General features: G+C 41.3%; 1 protein-coding gene across 1 annotated transcript in view; it reads left to right on the top strand.

Moving 5' to 3' along the window:
* Positions 1-14,717, top strand: part of LOC148015284 (putative beta-1,4-xylosyltransferase IRX14H) — a 41,949-nt gene extending 27,232 nt beyond the window's left edge. Inside the window, exon 3 of the mRNA XM_087664927.1 lies at positions 13,695-14,717. Within this exon, the coding sequence (XP_087521053.1) occupies positions 13,695-13,965 (271 nt within the window). The 3' untranslated portion in view covers positions 13,966-14,717. The remainder of the gene's footprint in view (positions 1-13,694) is intronic.
* The last annotated feature ends 3,310 nt before the right edge of the window (positions 14,718-18,027 follow it).

Here is an 18,027-nt window from a genome sequence, read left to right as displayed (position 1 = left end):
TCTAGAAAGATGGACTGCATGTGCCGAAGCTAATCCTACACTTGTGTATTTTGAAATAGAAAGGATTGAATAATATTCTTCGCTCAAACTTGATTTGTTGGAGTTGACTATAGAGAGTCACAACTTGCATGGTTGATGGAGCCTTGTACAACACTTGTAACATCTCCCTTACCTCTAAAGCTGTCTTGTAGGAGGTAACTATTGGAAGGGCTTTTTTGGAGAGACACTTGAGAAGAGGAGAATAAGCATGGGCATCATTTGTATCCCAAGTAAGAACTTCTTTTGAAACCATGTACCACAGGTGCTTTCGCACAAACCAAGTTTTCACTCCATGTTGGGTAATCAAGACCAGGAAGCTTATCATTAGTAGAATAGAAGGGACGTGCCATTTGTAGAGGATGAAAATGAAAAGATGAAGCAAAGAAGAGGTACAAAGAGAGAGAGTACAGTTGGAATACAACACAAATTGCACTGATTAGGAGTTCACATGTAGTGAAGGGGACAGTTGGTCATAAAATGATCGTTGCAAAAGGGTGAAATCTCGATCAGACACAGTCAGTAAAGTAAGATAATAGCCAACAAGACATGAAAATATAGTCACCTAGCCTACAAAAGGTTAAGAAAAAACAAGAAGGCGTAGGCAGTTGTAGGAAAAGCGTAGGTAGTACAAGCATAAAACGATGTATGAGATTTGCAGAACACATATGCCGATTAGGAATAGGTCACCTAGGTAGTAGTAGACAAGAGAAGGATGATCAATTGGATACTTTGCGGGCAGATTGGCAGTAGCTGAAAACAACACCAAGATCTTGAATACGGGTGTCTAATACCATGTTTGAAGTGAGTGTAGCGATGGAAGCATGAGAACTTGCTGTCATAGAATTGCACAACACAAGAGAAGAAAGAAACATTGCAAAGAGAGAAGAACACTGCAAAGAGAACTTAGAAGAAGAATGCATGGAAAATGGAATCCATATACCAAGATAAGACTGATCAAATACAATAGTGAGTAGCTGGTTGAGTGGGCACTGGCAATGGCTTCCTCTCTCTAGCAAGACCTACGGATGTGTGAGTTTGTTGAAGTGATGGATGATCAGGGGGATGGAGCCCAACCTATATATAGGCAAATAATCATAATCCTTTAGAGGCCAAAATTAGAGTTAGCCAAAATCATAAATGTAGTTGGCCAGCTCAATAATTACCAATTGGCCTTAAACAAGCGCCAATAATGTGGCGACCATATCATAGTCTACCCAACCCACAAATACATGTACAAAACTCACACATGATGAAATTACAACTTAATTACAGCAGCAAACAATAAATGCAAATCTGAAAATACAAATTTACCTACTGATCTTGGACAATGCACACTCGATTGGCCCCAAAATTGGCGCCCCTTTCGGTATTTCTTTAGCTTTATTGAAGAAGAAGTTGATTTACAATGGGATTCTCCCGATCCCCGTTGCAATCCAAACTCCCTTTGCTGTCCAAAGTGACCAGCAAGTCTTCAATTTGATTTGCCCCTTGATTCGGGGACTTAATTGGCATTCACCCACTTCATAGACGATGGAAATGCCCCAAATTCAATGGACGATGGAAATGCTCCAAATTCAATGGCTGGCTAGTCCTTCACCTGAATTTATGTGAAATTCACCTTCAGCCGTGAAAAATCCAAGTCTTGGAGCTTCCAAATTTTGGCACGCTTTTTGAGGTTGTTGCTAAACCCTAATTTCTGTTGTAAATTAGGGTTTACAATAGAGAAATTTACAATTTCTCAATCTCCAAGGGTCCAAATGTTGAGATCTTTGGAGCAAGGTTGTGAAATGGCTGGGAGATGAGAGAGAAAGCTGTAGAGAGAGAAAATTTAGAGTTTTGTCGCAAAGAATGACTGAAAATCAATCAAATGCAGTTACTGCCCTGCCACAATAGCATTAAATGCTGTTGCCTACAGCTGAGACCTCCAAATCAGCTGTTACCTTGTACCTAGGTGAAATTGCCCAGCTATGGAGGGTCCGAATCTGCAATCGCCTCCTCAAAACTCACTCGTGGCTGGCTGCAATGGCTAAAAATAGGTTGGCTATGGCTTCTCACAGCTCTCCCACATTTGTTACAAGAAGTACGATCTCGATTTTTTTCTTTTTCAGCCTTTTACCAGTCTATATGGGCAAGTTGGTGAAGTGGCAACCTTTTCAAATGGTTTCTCCAACATTATCCATCATTAAATATTAATTTTTAATCTTTAATTATTAAAAATTAATCTAATAATTATTTTGGTGCTCAGAAAAATAATATGACTAGCCAATAATTAAATTGGCTAAGTATCTCCCACTCCAAGTCTCTCTATGTCATCTTTGACCATTAGATTAGCGTTAGGTACCATTAAATGCCACACCTCTAGTGTCATCAAAATCGACACTTCTGGCCAAATGAATGACCTAGGCTAACAATTGACACCAGATACCACGAAGTACATGTGCAATATATAACTTGTAGCAACTTTTGCCTTGGATGTCCCATGATTTTCTCATGTCTCGGGCTCGTAAATTTACTCTAATCCCAGTTGGACCTCATATGTGCAATATTTATTTAATCATGTGATTAAAAATTAATCCATATGTTAAGTGAGGTTTCAAAAATACATGTCCTCATGACACATGAACACACAAATCTGCCAATAATCTCACTTCTCCGATTTCCAACATACACAATTTTAATAATTGAGATCAGTTTGTGCGGGGCTGTTGGATTGGATGTCTTACTCCTTTGGAAGGTACTAGATTTCTTAGTGTCGCTAGTTTATTGATATTATCGAAGGGTGGTCTGTGTGGAAGGCTCACTACAAGCTTACATTCATGGAAGAGAGCGTTTCTATATATACTTTTCTCGTCTATCATTGACTCTCTCCAAGGCCATTGGGAGTAGCTTTAGGAAGACTTTTGGCATCGACAAGAGGTTTGATAGTGTTCCTTCGTACTCTGAGGTTATTTTTCACACTATGCGATAAAAACACTCAATTGTGATATATCTCTCAACCTTGGCTTCTTTCCCTCATTCCTTGCATTGAGAGGCCTTGTATTTATATGATTTGGTTAGCATTTAGCTCTAGCTAGACTGCATTTAGCTCTAGCTAGACTGTTAAGGACTTGTACATTGCTGGGTTTTTTCAAGTAATATAATTAGTTACACTTTTTTGGCAAACTAAAAGTACATGTGCAAATGCAAATATTGTCATTGTTCTTGGGATGGAGGCCCATCACATAAACCACCTAAGTATGTCAAAAGAATATGTCAAAAAGTGCGTATGGTTGCAGGATGTGCTAATTTCCTTGGTACCTGTTGATGCACTTGTGGCTGATTTTGGAGAGGATCGCATGGTGGCGGAAGTGGAGATGCTTCCAATGTTACATATGCAAATGTTTAATATACTCTTGAAGAGCCAAGCTTAAAAAGGCAAAGCTAGCTAAACTAAAGGAAGCTCCAACAAAGGCTTGCAACTTGCAATTAAGAAAGAATCCAAAAATTGTTACTCATTGGTTTTTCTATGCTGGGGAAAAGTTGAGGAGAGTCCATACTATGTTGATATGATGAAAGCGATAGGGAGGCACACACTAGCTATAAGCCCTCTACATATAATAGTATTCGCACAAAGCAACTTGTAGATGAGGTAAAGTGTGTGGACAAGGATTTTCTTGGCATTAAGGAGAAATGGAAGAAATGTGGATTTATTGTTGTATGTAATGGATGGTTTGACATGCATTATAGGTCCATTATTAATATCATGGCCTCTTCTATACATGGATACGTTCATATGAAAGCAGTTGACATGGTTGGCCAATACAAGTTTTGTGTGTTAGCCTACCATTTTCTTTTGTCGGTCTATCATCTCTTGGTTGTGAGCTTTGTTAGAGTTTGATGGGGCTTTGACAACTTGCAGCATTCTTCTCCGTCTCTGTGAAGGACTGTTGTTTGCACACTCTTTGTCTTCTACATAGATTTTTTGTGTTTTATAGTTGCTTTCGACAAAGACAAGTCTTCTACAATTGTTTCCTTGAAGGTCTGGCTACTCATTCTCTCTGTTGGGGCTTTTCTTCAGCCAAAGGTAGTAGATTTAGTGTGCTTGCAAGTTTAGAGATATGGACTATCACTGGTTCCAAGGCTTTGATGACTTAGATGAGGAGTCTATGCCTACTCCCTTTAAGAGACAGCGTGATCATCGTGAAGACAAGAGGTTTGTTCCCCATTCTGAATGGGAGCCCTCTCTTGATCGATCACATCGATCGGAGTAGCCTCTCCTTCTCCCTCTCTTCATATCTCTATAGGGCTGGTTCGTCTGGCCCTTGGATGCCTATGATGGCACCTTTTGTTCAGGTGCCTGTTCTTCCTTCTCTCTCCAAAGAAGACTGTTTGGACGGATCAAATTACTCACTCTAGTCTTGCAAATTGGAGTGTATTCTTGACACCTTTGATCTTTGGGATTTTGTCGCTATCCCTATTCCTCATCTCTTGGAGGATCCTGCAAGGGATTTTCTATGGATTGTGTAGCCTGATCTTTTCTCTTTATGAGCCTTTAGGACTTGGTCCGTGTTCATGTTCATAGGTTAAAGATGGCAGCAGAAGTGTGGACAAAACTTACTTCTTTGTATCATCAAAAGACCTTTGCCCACAAGATCACCTTGGAGAAGAAACTTTGGATGCCAAGTATTGATGGCTCTCCTTGATCGCCTTGGAGAAGAAACTTTGGATGCTAAGTATTGATGGCCATCTCTAAAGTACGATGTGTTCTATATCAGCCTTCTTACATGGAGGACCTGAGAGACTCTTCTTTGGAAGGAATTAGCTTGCTTGTTTTGCAAGGCATTAGTGAGAGGTATCGAGAGTTGCTATGGCTACTCTCAGTTTTCAAGGATTGGTACGATCAACATCGATATTAGTATGCTATTGCAGGGCATTGGTGATCATTGTTGAGGTCACCTTTTCCATGCTGTTGCTACCTTTTCCATTGTTGTTCCATTGATTGCTTTAGGATAGTCAAGTAGTCTTGAGCTTGCGCTTTCAACTTGTGTGTCTTGGATCAAGGTGTCTGCTACACACCTGTACACTAGGTGAATGGTAAGTTTGTTCGTCTTCTCAACATTTGTAGGTCATCTCTTTCCAAACAAGAATCATGAGGGACATTGAGAATGTTGTGGCAGAGTGCAATGGAGTGCGAGACAGGAATGAAGCAGGAGCAGAGCTGAGAGTGAGAGTAAGAGAATCCCAAGATGAGTGTACTAGTAAGTGTTACCGCACACAAAGAATAAAAATGTATTTATATGTTAGGGTATAAATAAGGGTGCGTTCACACTTGTAAGTTTATACACATGGAGATTAATGGGACTTCACACCTCAAGAGACATTACACCCAACAATCTCCCACTTAAAGGCCCGAAGTGGTACCTTTAAGCTAGCCAACTCCCACTAATTGAATGCAATGCTCATGCTGAGTCTTTGCAAGACTTTTAGTGAGAACATCTGTGGGGTTATCTTGGGTTTTGACCTTAGTTAGTGTGACAAGACCATTATCCAAGACCTGTCGAATGAAGTGATACCGAACATCTATGCATTTGGTATGTGCATGAAACATGGCATTCTTAGCCAAACATATTGCACTTTGGCTATCACAAGCAAGCGTTGGAGTTCGTGAAGAAAGACCAAAATCCTTGACTAAAGAGCCAAGCCAAATAGCTTCCTTAGAAGCTTCTGTGGCTGAAATATATTCAGCCTCTGTAGTGCTCAATGCTACAATTTTTTGCAACCTTGAACGCCAAGAAATGGCCTCACTAGCCAAAGTAAAGATATACCCATTGGTAGATTTTACAGTGTCAAGATCTCCTACCATATTCGAATCACAGAATCCTTGCAACTCTAGTATACCTTTTCCATAGCATCCTTTCCATAGCATATACACTTTTTTGTGTACCTTTTAAGTATCTAAAGATACATTTCATTGCTTCCCAATGTGGTTTGCCAGGGTTAGACATGAATCTACTAACAATTCCCATTGCATGAGCAATGTTAGGACGAGTTGCAACCATAGCGTACATCAAAGAACCACAAGCTGATGCATAAGGTATGCCCTTCATAGCAGTAGCAATTGCATCATCTTTTGGGCAATCAGCTTTGTTAAGCTTTGTATATGGCGGTAAAGGCACACCAAGAGGCTTAGCATTAGCCATATTAAATCTATCAAGTACTTTGTTGATGTACTTGTCTTGTGAGAGAAACAAGTGCTGCCCTCTATCTCTTTTAATGCGTATGCCCAAAGTGTGTTCAGCTGCTCCCAAATCTTTCATTGAGAAGGCTGAACTCAGTTGCTTTTTAAGAGCATGTAGAGTACTCTTATGCTTTCGTGCAATTAGCATGTCATCCACATATAAGACCAGCACAATAAGGCTTCCATCATCAGCCTTTTTAGTGTATAAGCAGTGATCTACATGACCATGAGCATAAAAGTATCAAACTTTTTATACCACTGTCTAGGGGCTTGTTTCAGCCCATATGAGCCGTGTTCAACTTACAAACTAAATGCTCTTTCCCTGGAATAGCAAAACCTTCGGGCTGTTTCAGGGACAACTCTTCATCTAGGTCACGATGCACATCCATCTGATCCAAATCTAAATCCAAGGATGTAGTAAGAGCAAATAAAACATGGAGCGTAGTCATCTTTACCATTGATGAAAAAACCTCCTAGAAGTCTATGCCTTTCTTTTGTGTATAGACCTTAGCAACCAAACGTGCCTTGTATTTGGGCTTCCTATCAATACATTTCACCTTATAAACCCATTTATTAGGAATAGCTTTCCTATCCTTGGGCAAAGGTATATGCTTCCATGTATTATTCGCATATAGAGACTTCATCTCTTCTTACATAGCAAGCTTCCACTTTCTCTTGTTTTTACATGATTGTGCCTCTCTAAATGTCAGCGGCTCATCTTCATCAGTCAATAAAATGCAATCCAAAGATGGTTGAAACCTATGTGGCTCCTTTTGACATGTCTAGATCTTCTTATCCAATGATCTGTATTAATAGGCAATGGGCCTATATCCTCAGGTATGTGCACACCATCACCTGGTGGTTGATTTTTAGCATTTTTTTGCTGCTGTAACTTGTTTTGAGCGTGTTTTTCTTGCTGTCCTATTCCATCGTGTGCATCTATTTGCTTCCATTGTTTTCTGACTATAGCACAATAGGTTGCTACTCATTTTCAATGTCAAAAGGTACAGAATGTTCAGCTAATGGTGTCACGAGGACATGTATTTTTGAAACCTCACTTAACATGTGGATTAATTTTTAACAACATGGTTAAGTAAATGTTGCACATGTGAGGTATATTTGGGGTTAGAGTAAATTTACGAGCTTAGGATCTGAGGAAATCACGGGATGTCAAAGGTAAAAGTTGCTATAAGTTACGCCGCATAGGTACTTGGTAGTATTTGGTGCAAGTTGTTGGTCTAGGTCATTCATTTGGTTATAAGTGTCAATTGGTGATACTAGAGAAGTGACATTTAATGGTACCTAATGCCAATTTGATGGTCAAAGATAGCACAGAGACACTCGGGAATGAAAGTTGTCTAGCCAAGTTAATTATTGGCCAGTCAAATTATTTTTCAAGGCATTAAAATAATTATTAGATTAATTTTTAGTATTTAAAGATTGAAAATTAATATTTAATTATTGATAATGCTGAAAAAACCATTTGGGAAGGTTGCCACTTGTCAAAAATGCCCATGCAAGATTGAAAAACGTCTTTAGAGGTTGAAAAGAGGCATTTTTAGTGTATTTAGCTTGCAAGAGAGAGGGAGGAGATGCTGCTGGTTTGATTTACAGCCATTGGAGGACCTTCTGAGATAGCCAGGGGTAGGAGAAGACCAATCAACAAGAGGTGACAACATCTAGTGGCTATTGGGGGCAACAATAGTAAATGACTGATTTTCTTTAATACTTTACATCTATAAGCTATTGAGACAAGGCAGCAGTTGCAAATGACAGATTTTCTTCAGTTCGTCATGAAGAAAGTCTGATTTTTCTCTCTCACATAGCAACGCTTTGGATATCCGTCGCGGCGTTGTGCTGACTCTTCATCGATACCTTTGTCTATAAGACTTGGGCTTCTTTTGTGGTCTTTTACGATATTTGTAAGTCCAAAGCCTGTCCTTGGTATTGCCCCCTAACTTCCTTGCTTCAAGCGTGGCCTCACTCACTGGTTCTCGTTGTTTAACATGTGCTTGTATCAACTCTTTCAACAGGTCCTTGCTCTCATTACTAGGCTTGCCTGTTATGTCAGCACCTTTCTTGCCTTTCCCTCGAGGTTCAATGAGGTCACCCTTGTTAAAGGTTGTGACTATTCTCACACCTAGTTGTGTCAAGTGTATCCTCTGTGCTACATAATTGGTCTTACACTTGGTTGCCCTTTTGAAGGGTCTTCCTAGGAGGGTTTCCTTTTCGCAATTAGCACTATTTGGAGGAACATGAAATAGGATATGCAAGCTCTCAGTTTCAATTGTTGTGAGGATTTTGCACTTCTCTATAAGTGCTTGTGGGTGTCCCCTGTAAAGACTAAGAGTTGCATTAGTCGGTGTTAGCTTTGGTTGGCCTAGTAGGGTCCATGCCTCATAGGTCAAGATATTAAAATCTGCTCCTTTATCGATCAAAGCATTGATAGTGTGCTCTCTTTTCGCGGTGAGTTTGACCCTGAGATAAGCATGTGATACTATGTCTTCGTCTTCCGGGTCTTGGCTTGTAAATTTAGGCCTTCTGACAAATGCCCTTGAGTCCCCAACTGCACGACCAGATGTGGGTTCTCCACTGATGTCTTGGATCGTATGTGCTGTGCTATTCAAGGTGCATCTATCATTAGGACTGTCATATCTAGTCATCCTTGCAGTTGTAGCTTGATGTTGTTGATTTCCACTTTGACTAGATGCAGTCCGAATGCAATACATACGTGTCTTTGTGGTGTGGACTTTTTGCCCTTGTTGGCGAGGTTGGCCCATTGAGGTTCTAGGGTCTTTGTTTGTCTTTGTTCGGTTACGGGCTTTTGGTTGCTCTTTTGCAGGTGCGAATCCATGCTTGTGTAAAGCCATGACTACAGTAGGATCTAATTTGGAGGACTTGTCACAACGCGCGTTTTCTCTCCAACCTACTTGGGGGAGGTGCGGAGGGGGGCAGAGCCCCCTCTGCGGGGGTCCAGGGGGGCAGCCCCCCCCCGCCCGCAGGGCCGTTACAGTAAATTCCATGCACGATTTGAAGGACCGTTTATAACCAAGTTTTGAACTACTTGCTCTAGGTTTCAGCCCAGTGATAAATCTATGATGTGGTTTCTGCTCTATATGGTCTCTCAGTCAGTTTCAGGGTCTACAGGTTAAAATTTGAAAAAATCCAAATTCGGATCAATAGGTCTGAATTGCAGGGGCTGAATGCTTGATTCGGCCCGTCCGAGTGGTCGAGGGCCGAATGTCGAATTCAGCCAGTTTGAGTGTGGTTGTTTGAGGGCCGAGTGGCCGAGTGGGCCGAGGGCCGAGTCAGGTGGGCCGAGGCAAGTGGACTGAGGGCCGAATGGTGAATTCGGCCGGGCCGAATGTTAACTTGTCCGAGTGGGGTTGGGGCGAGTCGGCAAGGTAGAGGGCCGAATTTTAAAGTTGGTCCGAATGCTTCACTCGGATGGGTCGAGTGAAGGGTGTCCGAGTGTAGTTGGTCGAGGGCCGAATACTAAAGGGCCGAATGGCCATCTTTCAGCCACACCATTTGATGCAGGATTGTAAGGGGCTGTCAACTCCCTCTAAATACCATGCATCTCACAAAACTTTTTGAACTCATGAGAAACATACTCGCTCTCATTATCCGGTCTTATAGCTTTTAACTCGAGCCCTTTCTGTGTGGTAACAAAAGCATGAAACCTTTTAAAGGCATCCAAAGCTTCCTTTTTACTCTTTAACACTTACACCCATGACTTCCTACTAAAATTATCAATAAAAGTGACAAAGTACTGTGCATCCCCATGTGAATTAATAGGCATAGTGCATACATTAGAGTGTATTAAGTCAAGAGCATTGGATGTCTTAATGACACCAGAGTAATAAGGAGACTTCACATGCTTTCCATATATGCAATCATTACAAAAGTTGAGGTCAGAGCCTTTTACATCAAATCTCCCTAAAGAGGAGAGAACCTGAAGGCCTTTTTGGCTCATATAGTCAAGTCTTTTGTGCCAAAGTTCCATCTGTGAATAAACTTCAGCTATAACTAAAAACTTGCTAGGTAATGCTTTACAATGCAAATAATACAAAGTCCCCTTTTTGTTGCCTTTAACAATCGGCATAGAGTCTTTGTGGACTTCCAAGATCCACCACCAAAGGTAGTAAAATACCCTCTTGCATCAAGCCACCCAATTGACAGTAGACTTATCTTTATGCCATGTATATATTTGACATCTTGCAAAATCAGCTCATGGCCATATTCAAGGGCCAAGTGAATGGTATCTATATTCTCTATTTCACATGCATAATTGTTACCCAAGTAAACCTTGTCTAGACAACTTGCAGTGTATTCAGAAAATGACTCCAAAGAGGGAGTAACATAAAAAGAGGCACCGTTGTCCACTATCCATGATTAGGTCAGCCCATCATGAGTGAAAGTAAGGCATCAATTACCTCCTTTTTAGTGATGTGCATATTACCTGCTACTGCCATAACATCTACATTGTTACATGAGGCTGCAACAAGTATCTCTCCAGTGTCAGAGAGCTTTTCAATGACCACATTGGATGTAACATTTGCCTTTGCAACTTCTTTTTAGGGAGAGTTGTCATTATCTTTCTTGTCATCCTTCTTTTTCTTTCCTTCTTATTTCTTTCTTTCTTGCTCTTTCTTGTAGTACTAACAATTGGTCTTTTTATGCCCTTTACGTCCACATTGATAGCAAGTAACATCTTGCAATTTGCCCTTGCTTTTACTCTTGCTTTTGCCTTTATTTTTTGCATTACTCCTCTTTTGTGACCTACCTCTAAGATGATAGGTTGAACCACTACTTTTTCTACTAGACTTTCTTCTAATCTCCTCAATGAGAATAAAGCCCCTAACACCATCAAAGGTTAAAACAGGGTTGTTGCTTAGTGAAACAACCAAAGACTCCTAGCTATCAGGCAAAGTCATCAACAAGAAAATAGCTTTCAATTTATCATTGAAGTGTTGCAAACTAGAGTCTTGTAGTTGACTCAAAATCCTCGTGAAAGCACTCAAATGTTCCGATGCTGGCTTAGACTCATCCAACTCAATGTTTACAAGCTTGCGCATGAGATGCACTTGATTTAGTGGAGTTGTATTTTCATAAGTGTCCATCAAAATTTTCCACATGATATAAGCTGTATCAAGTCACTTAATGTCTGTAAGTACATCAGAGCCAATGTGCACAATTTATGCAATTTTTGGGTTAGATTATCTAGTTCTGTATCACAGTTCCCAAATTCGGGGAAATCCCCAAATTTTCAGGGCCAATGTGCACAAATCTGAGAGCTGTGCTTATGGGTGTGAACCCCCATCAGTGGGAAGGAGAAAAGTTTGCAGAAATTAAAAAAAAAAAGACAAAAGAAAACCGCCGATACGTGACCGTGACTTGTTGCCTCACGCTTGGCCTGCGCTGTCGCTGGCCTGTTGCATCACGCTTCACCCATCGTGCACGCGGCCGCCTGTTGTACCTGCGTGCCTGCACACGTGTCGACCTGCTATCGTCCACTGGACCTGTGCGCCTGCACACATGTGTTGACCTGCTGTCGCCCACTGGACCTGCACATCATGTGCTGACTGCCCGACCTGCTTGTCTGTTCACTGTTGCCTGCAGAGAACGTGCCCCCCTTTGTCCAATTGCCTTCGATAGCCAGTCAGCTGCTGACTCTGACCTGTCTGAGCAGAATACGACCTGCGCCTTGCTGTTGAGGGACTGTCTGAGCAAAAATGAGCTTCTTCTCATGCGCAGAACTGGCTTGCAGTTCTTGGGAAAAGCGCACACTGTTAACGTAGCTCTAATACTAGTTTGTTGTGAGAGAGTGCAATGGAGTGTGAGAGGAATGGAGCAGGAGCAAAGCTGAGAGTGAGTAAGAGAATCCCAAGATGAGTGTAACAGTAAGTGTTATGGTACACAAATAATAAAAAAGTATTTAAATGTTAGGGTACAAACAAGGGTGTGTTCACACCCGTAAGTTTATACACATGGAGATTAATGGGACTTTACACCCGAAGGGACTTTACACCCAACAGAGAAATGAATGGAAAGTAGGGGTGATGATTCTTGAAGAGGTTTCATTGCATTGTCAGTGCTAGCTTTGGCAACTTTGCACTTGCCACCCTTGATTCTTGCAAATGTTACCTTTTCTTCTTGGAGATCTTCTCAAACTCTCCCTCAATCAGTTTGGAGTAACCTTTTTGTACTCTCCTCCACCCTTCTCTTCTCTGCCTGGTCCTTCCTTTGTGCCACTCTGTTGCTGCACCATTAGAAAAGACCCCCTCTTATGTGTGCCTAGCAGTGCTTGTGCTTCTCAAAGCTGATGTACAGCTCCACCTCTAGGCTCTGTAACACCCTGTGATTGAAGACACTAGCTGCTGCTCTCAGAGAATTGTGATTTTGATAGAGTTCTGCAAAATGAACGGCACTGCACAATTGAGGGAACACTGGCCTATTTTCAATCATAAAATACCAAGAATGTTCTACAGTAGGTCGGTTATATGTATTTTACATTTAATCATAGTTAATTTATAAGGTGACTGCCTACTGATATGAGACTAAAGAGACCTAGTTATGTAGACTCTCCTTATAAAACTGCAGTTGGGTTTGACTGCATCAAACCTGAAGTGTAATCAGGAGACACAGGAACTAATCAAGGTGGATATGGAGGATTAAGAGGTGCTAAATCTTGGAACATGAAAATTGGGGAACTGAAAAACTTAAGATGCATACCACTGCATTGCTTTTCACTCATTGTGAAGTGATTGAGCCAATGTGGAGGCCCAAGGGGAGGGCCTATTTACCTCATGTCCCAGCAACTGCAGCGTGAAGGTCCATTTGTTCTCAATATGCAGCACCATCAGTTCAGCATAGAGGTTGGTTTGGGTGAATTTGCTGTGCTTAGTATACAATGTTGAACTTAGTGAGGTAGGGTTTATGACATCCTTGTTTGGGGATAGTAAAAGGGTAAGCAAGCTGAAAGCCTCGTTTGTGTTGGTTAGCTGGTTGTAACAGTGGTTATCTATATATACTAATTCTTAGTAGAGATAGTTGCAGCCATTTCAAATGATCTGAACTGCAGAATGACTTGGAAAGGACATGCTTATTGAATCTATTGGTAATGGGTGGCTATGTATGCTTGCTAGTTTCTTAGCAGAGGCATGCATGCAGCCATTTCAAATGACCTGAGTAGCGGACTTACTTGGAAAGTACATGCTTTATTGTATCTATTGGTAATGGTGGGTATGTATGTGTGCTAATTCTGAGCAGAGAAATGCATGCAGCCATTTCAATGATCCGAGTTGCAGAATTACTTGAAAAGTACATACTTTATTGTACGGCACTGCTGCTTTGCTCAAATTTCTAGTCTGCATTGCTTTCTGCAGGATATCTGAAATTATTTTCTTTTTCTAACTTCAACTTGCATGCAAAGCAGGTGGATAACACATCCACGTCTGGAGGTTATTGTACCTTCAAAAACGACCCCTTGGCTCGAGGTTTCTGCAGAGCATCTTCCACCCCCACTACCAGTACCATCACCACCACCACCACCACCACCATCAGCACTGTCTATTTCAATGATCCTTGACAGAACCAATCCACACAGAAAACGAAAAGGTAAACAGGGTGGCAAAGGGGGAAGAGGAAAGCATATATCTCGTCGTGTAGGCAGTGCAAATCCTGGCTTGGATGAAGGGAGGACGTAGTATTGATAGTGAATAACAGTGGGATCATGAGCATCAAGCCTTTAAAAAATGCAAAGGCCAGGGCTGAGATGTATGCTTCAGGAAGAAACATCACCAGATCAGCTTTCCCATCAGCAAGTATTCTTTATTTGGGCATTTTCTTGAAGCGCAGGCCACCGTCAGACGTGCAGCAAGTGTACTTGGGAAGACGTCTTGAAGAACTCCCTGCATATGAGCAAAAGAAGAGACCTCCATTCTCTGTAAATTGGCTGGAAAATGAGCCAACTGTAGTCTTTTTGTACGTAAAAAGTGTATTGTGCAGCTAGTCAGTCGAAGGTCAGGCCATGAAGGCCGGGCCATTCCATAGCACATCATTTGGTCAATTGGATCATTACTGTATTGATATTAACAACTATCAACTGGCAAAGAAGCATGGGTTATTCCCTTGGGTGGGCCGGATAAGGCAATCTTCGAGCTCAGTTGTATGGAACGCTTAATCACTGAGCTAAGTTGAAATCCTTTGAGCATGCATCACTTGACAGCGTACACATTGCGCCTAGAGTTTGGACATCTGGTGGCTCTAACCTGTATAATTGTTGACAGGTGACCTCCATTTCTTTTCTGCATTTTTTCTCCCTAATAAAGCTACTTTATTTTTACTTTCTACCCTTAACTACCTTAATTCTAATATAAGGTCCGGTGGGTTTGAGAGATGCTAAACTGGGTTGTATCAGGATGCAAATAGATTTCTCTTTTCTTTTCTTTGAACCTCAACCGGCCAATTGCCAGGCTTGGATTACACCAAGGCAGGTGTGAAGCAATCGTTTTTAATTTTGGAGTTTTCCCGAGCAATCCCATGTTTTTGTATCTCGTGTTGTGTACATTGGAATTTGGTGTAGTCACTGATTGAATGACGATGAATGTAAACGCAATGCATAATGAAACAGCTCCGTGAATGGGAGTTGATGAAATCGATGGACAGGGCAAGCAAATACAAGAGGCCGAGAAAAGAAATACTGATGTGCTAACGAAGTTGGTTTGAGTTTGTATTTGAGAGTACATTGACGTGATGTCAAGAAGCAAACTTGTCGCCATGTTCATTCCAAGTTACTACTTTGAAATGTGAAGAGATGATGCAGTGTACTTGTGTGACTCCATTCCATTTACATTGAAGAGATACACTTCATACTGGTTTGAAAAGACTGCTCAGGAAGTTTTGCAGGCTGTATATTTTGTGACTTCCGTGTTAATGTAAAAGAGGGGTTTCAACTTATGCTCCGACACACACACACACAATGGGCAATGGTCCAATAAGTTGGGAGACCTTGTGTGTGCTTGTTTCTAATGTTGAATGGATAATTTCACAAACATTTGCAATTTACTGCTTGCTCTATATCCTTAAGCCAATTGTCTTGGGGAATGTAAGTGCAGGAATATATGAAATTTCATTAAGGACATAGTTGGGATAATGTGCTTTTCTTCTCGCCTAGATTCTTATTTGGTCTTTGCTAAAGATACTAGAGGTCGAAACATATTGTACAAGGAAATGTTTTGGTCGGTTTTGGGTGTTTTTTTTTCGGATAATATTTGATATCTTTTGAAAGAATCAAGTGTACATAAGATGATCTAGCTAACATGTAGGTTCCATGTGATGCGAAACCTTAGGAGAGGCTAATGTGCTAGTAGGATCCCAAGTATCTAAATCATGGTTGAAGCTTCTTTTTTTTAATCGCCCTAGATGCAGAGAGAGTTGCTAGGTAGTGATTCTTGAATCCTTGCCACATACAAAGAAATGCCCAATGTAGATAATAGAGGCGAGCTTACACTCAACCGCCAAGATTCTTGGATTGCTTATTGTTCAAGTGTTTCAAGCGAACACTTATGGCTATCTCTTATCTAGTTGATGCACCTTTGATCTTACCAAGGTGTAGTTAGCTTATCTCGATGCCCAAATGAGTTGCCTCCTCCCTCGAGCACATTAGAAGCCCCACGATTCAAGATGCGAGCTTGAGCAACCTCAAGCATCTACCTTCAAGCTTTATCTTTCATAGCCGTGTGCGAGATAAGAGAAGAGAAGAGAAGAAAAGAAGAGAAGAGATGATGGAGAGCTTTACCTCCAAGATTCCTCACCCGCACACACTTCCTTACTTCCACACTCTCTCTTTCAAGTACATGCAAGCAAGAAGAGAAGAGAAGATGAGTTCACTTTGCCAAATACCAAAGAATGAGCTCCTCATTCATTTTTTCAGTTTATATACAAAATCCTAAATCCCTTTTGGGCGATTATCTCCTTATCCCTTTTTTTACATGGTTGACCGTGGCCTAGGTCCTCTTTTCCATTGTCCTCTTATCTTTTAAGTTTCATTTCTACTGCCCATCTTTTTTTACAAATTGCATAGGAGGGAGCATGGTATTTTTTTACAAAGTTTTAGGGGTGCTTTGCATTTAAAAATGCACTTTTGCGCTTTTGAGGCCGCTCTTGTACTTTTGGTCATTTCTCTTTTTGCTTCTTTTGTTGCGTCTAATTTTCTTTAGGCTGTCTCTTTCAGCTCCCAATTTGTGTTTTTTCATTTTTTTTCACTTTTTCTTGTGTTGAGGTTAACATTATCCCCCTCTTAGGCTAGTGCTGGTCTCATGACATTGATGGGTAGTAGTTGGAAGGTGGGATGGGTGTAACTAGATGGCTTTTTTGAGTTTGTTTATGAGCCCTTGCGGGGGATGGTGTTGGATGGATCGACCCTTGAAATTGAAGATGAAGTTGGGATGGATCTCTCCGTGACGCTGACAGTGGATGGATCTATCCCTTGAAATTGAAGATCATATTGGACTGATTCTTCTTGGAGTATAGCAAATGGATGGATCCATCCTTAAAATTGACGATGGTGTTGGATGGATCCTTCTTCTCGCCCTCAAAGGTCGCTACGACACGATCTTAATTCGGCTTTCCCTATTCCCTTCAAGTTGCCTTATCACTTCATCTATGTTCGTGTAGGCTTTACCACCTGTACAGGAGGGAACCAATCACTTCTTATAAAATGAATTACATTGCGCCTTACACTTTCCTTGCGAGACCCCTCGGAGGCTCTCCCTCATCCTTGAGAGAGCCTTGTTAGAATATCAAGTGCTTCCCCACCTTCTTTCTGAGCACCTTGCTAGAATCTTCGGTGCTTTCATTCATCCTTGAGAGAGTATATGTCATCCTTGATAGGACCTCCCTCATCCTTGAGAGGACATTGTCAAAATATTCGGAGCTTCTCTACGTTTTTTTTGAGGTTGCTATTTCCTGCACTTTCCTGCGCGAGTAGAATTAGCTTCTTCATTCACTTTTTGACTTGGGCTTCCTTGGTCCTCATCTGTTTTGTTTCGGTTGCATGGTGGCATATGTAACAATGGTCGTGTAAGTCGATGATGATAGGGTTACATAGGGATCGATCTTGGGGTCGAGAGTGAATTGAGTTGATGATGGGGGCTCCAAAGTTGGTGGGTTGCAGTATTTGTATTTACCTAAAAAGAAAAGAAGGTGCACTACATGGGGGTGTATCTATCTTATCGTGTTGTGCATTGTGCTCGTGCTAGTGGAACTAGGAGTTGGATCGAACCACATGCAAGCTTGGGCGTTGTCCCACACTTGAAGACCTAGTTTGTGGACATTGTATGTGTGGTGCACGACTTAGGGAGACAGATCTGGAAGTCTTGTCCTTGAGGTGCCCTAAGCGTGAAGTGGAGAATTAAAATGGGCTAGGGGGTTAGGGACAGGACTAACCGCCGATCGAAGCCACCAAATGTTTCTAACTTGAGGACCCTTAAGTGCAATGACTGTGGCCAATGTGGAGCTAACTACTTTTTCTTATGAATTCATTCTCTTTTCATTTTTATTCTCTTCTTTTTCTTTTTCTTTTGCTCTTTTTTTTCTTTTTTTTTTTGGTGAATTACATAGTCATGATGAGAGCTAATCTTTGTCATCCATGTCGAGAGAGGGTGGCGTTGGGGGCTTATGAGATTTACTAGGGAACTACCAACTTTGCATGTACCCTTTGAGGTTCATACGTACTTGGAGAGTGGTGGTGGAAAGAAATGGATGAT

The sequence above is a fragment of the Lygodium microphyllum genome, chromosome 24 (genome assembly GCF_053477565.2).
Source record: "Lygodium microphyllum isolate KBCC chromosome 24, Lygodium_microphyllum_v1.1.10, whole genome shotgun sequence".
Classification (NCBI taxonomy): domain Eukaryota; kingdom Viridiplantae; phylum Streptophyta; class Polypodiopsida; order Schizaeales; family Lygodiaceae; genus Lygodium; species Lygodium microphyllum.
The sequence above is the reverse complement of the archived record's forward strand: the minus strand, read 5'-3'. Positions and strand labels throughout refer to the sequence as shown.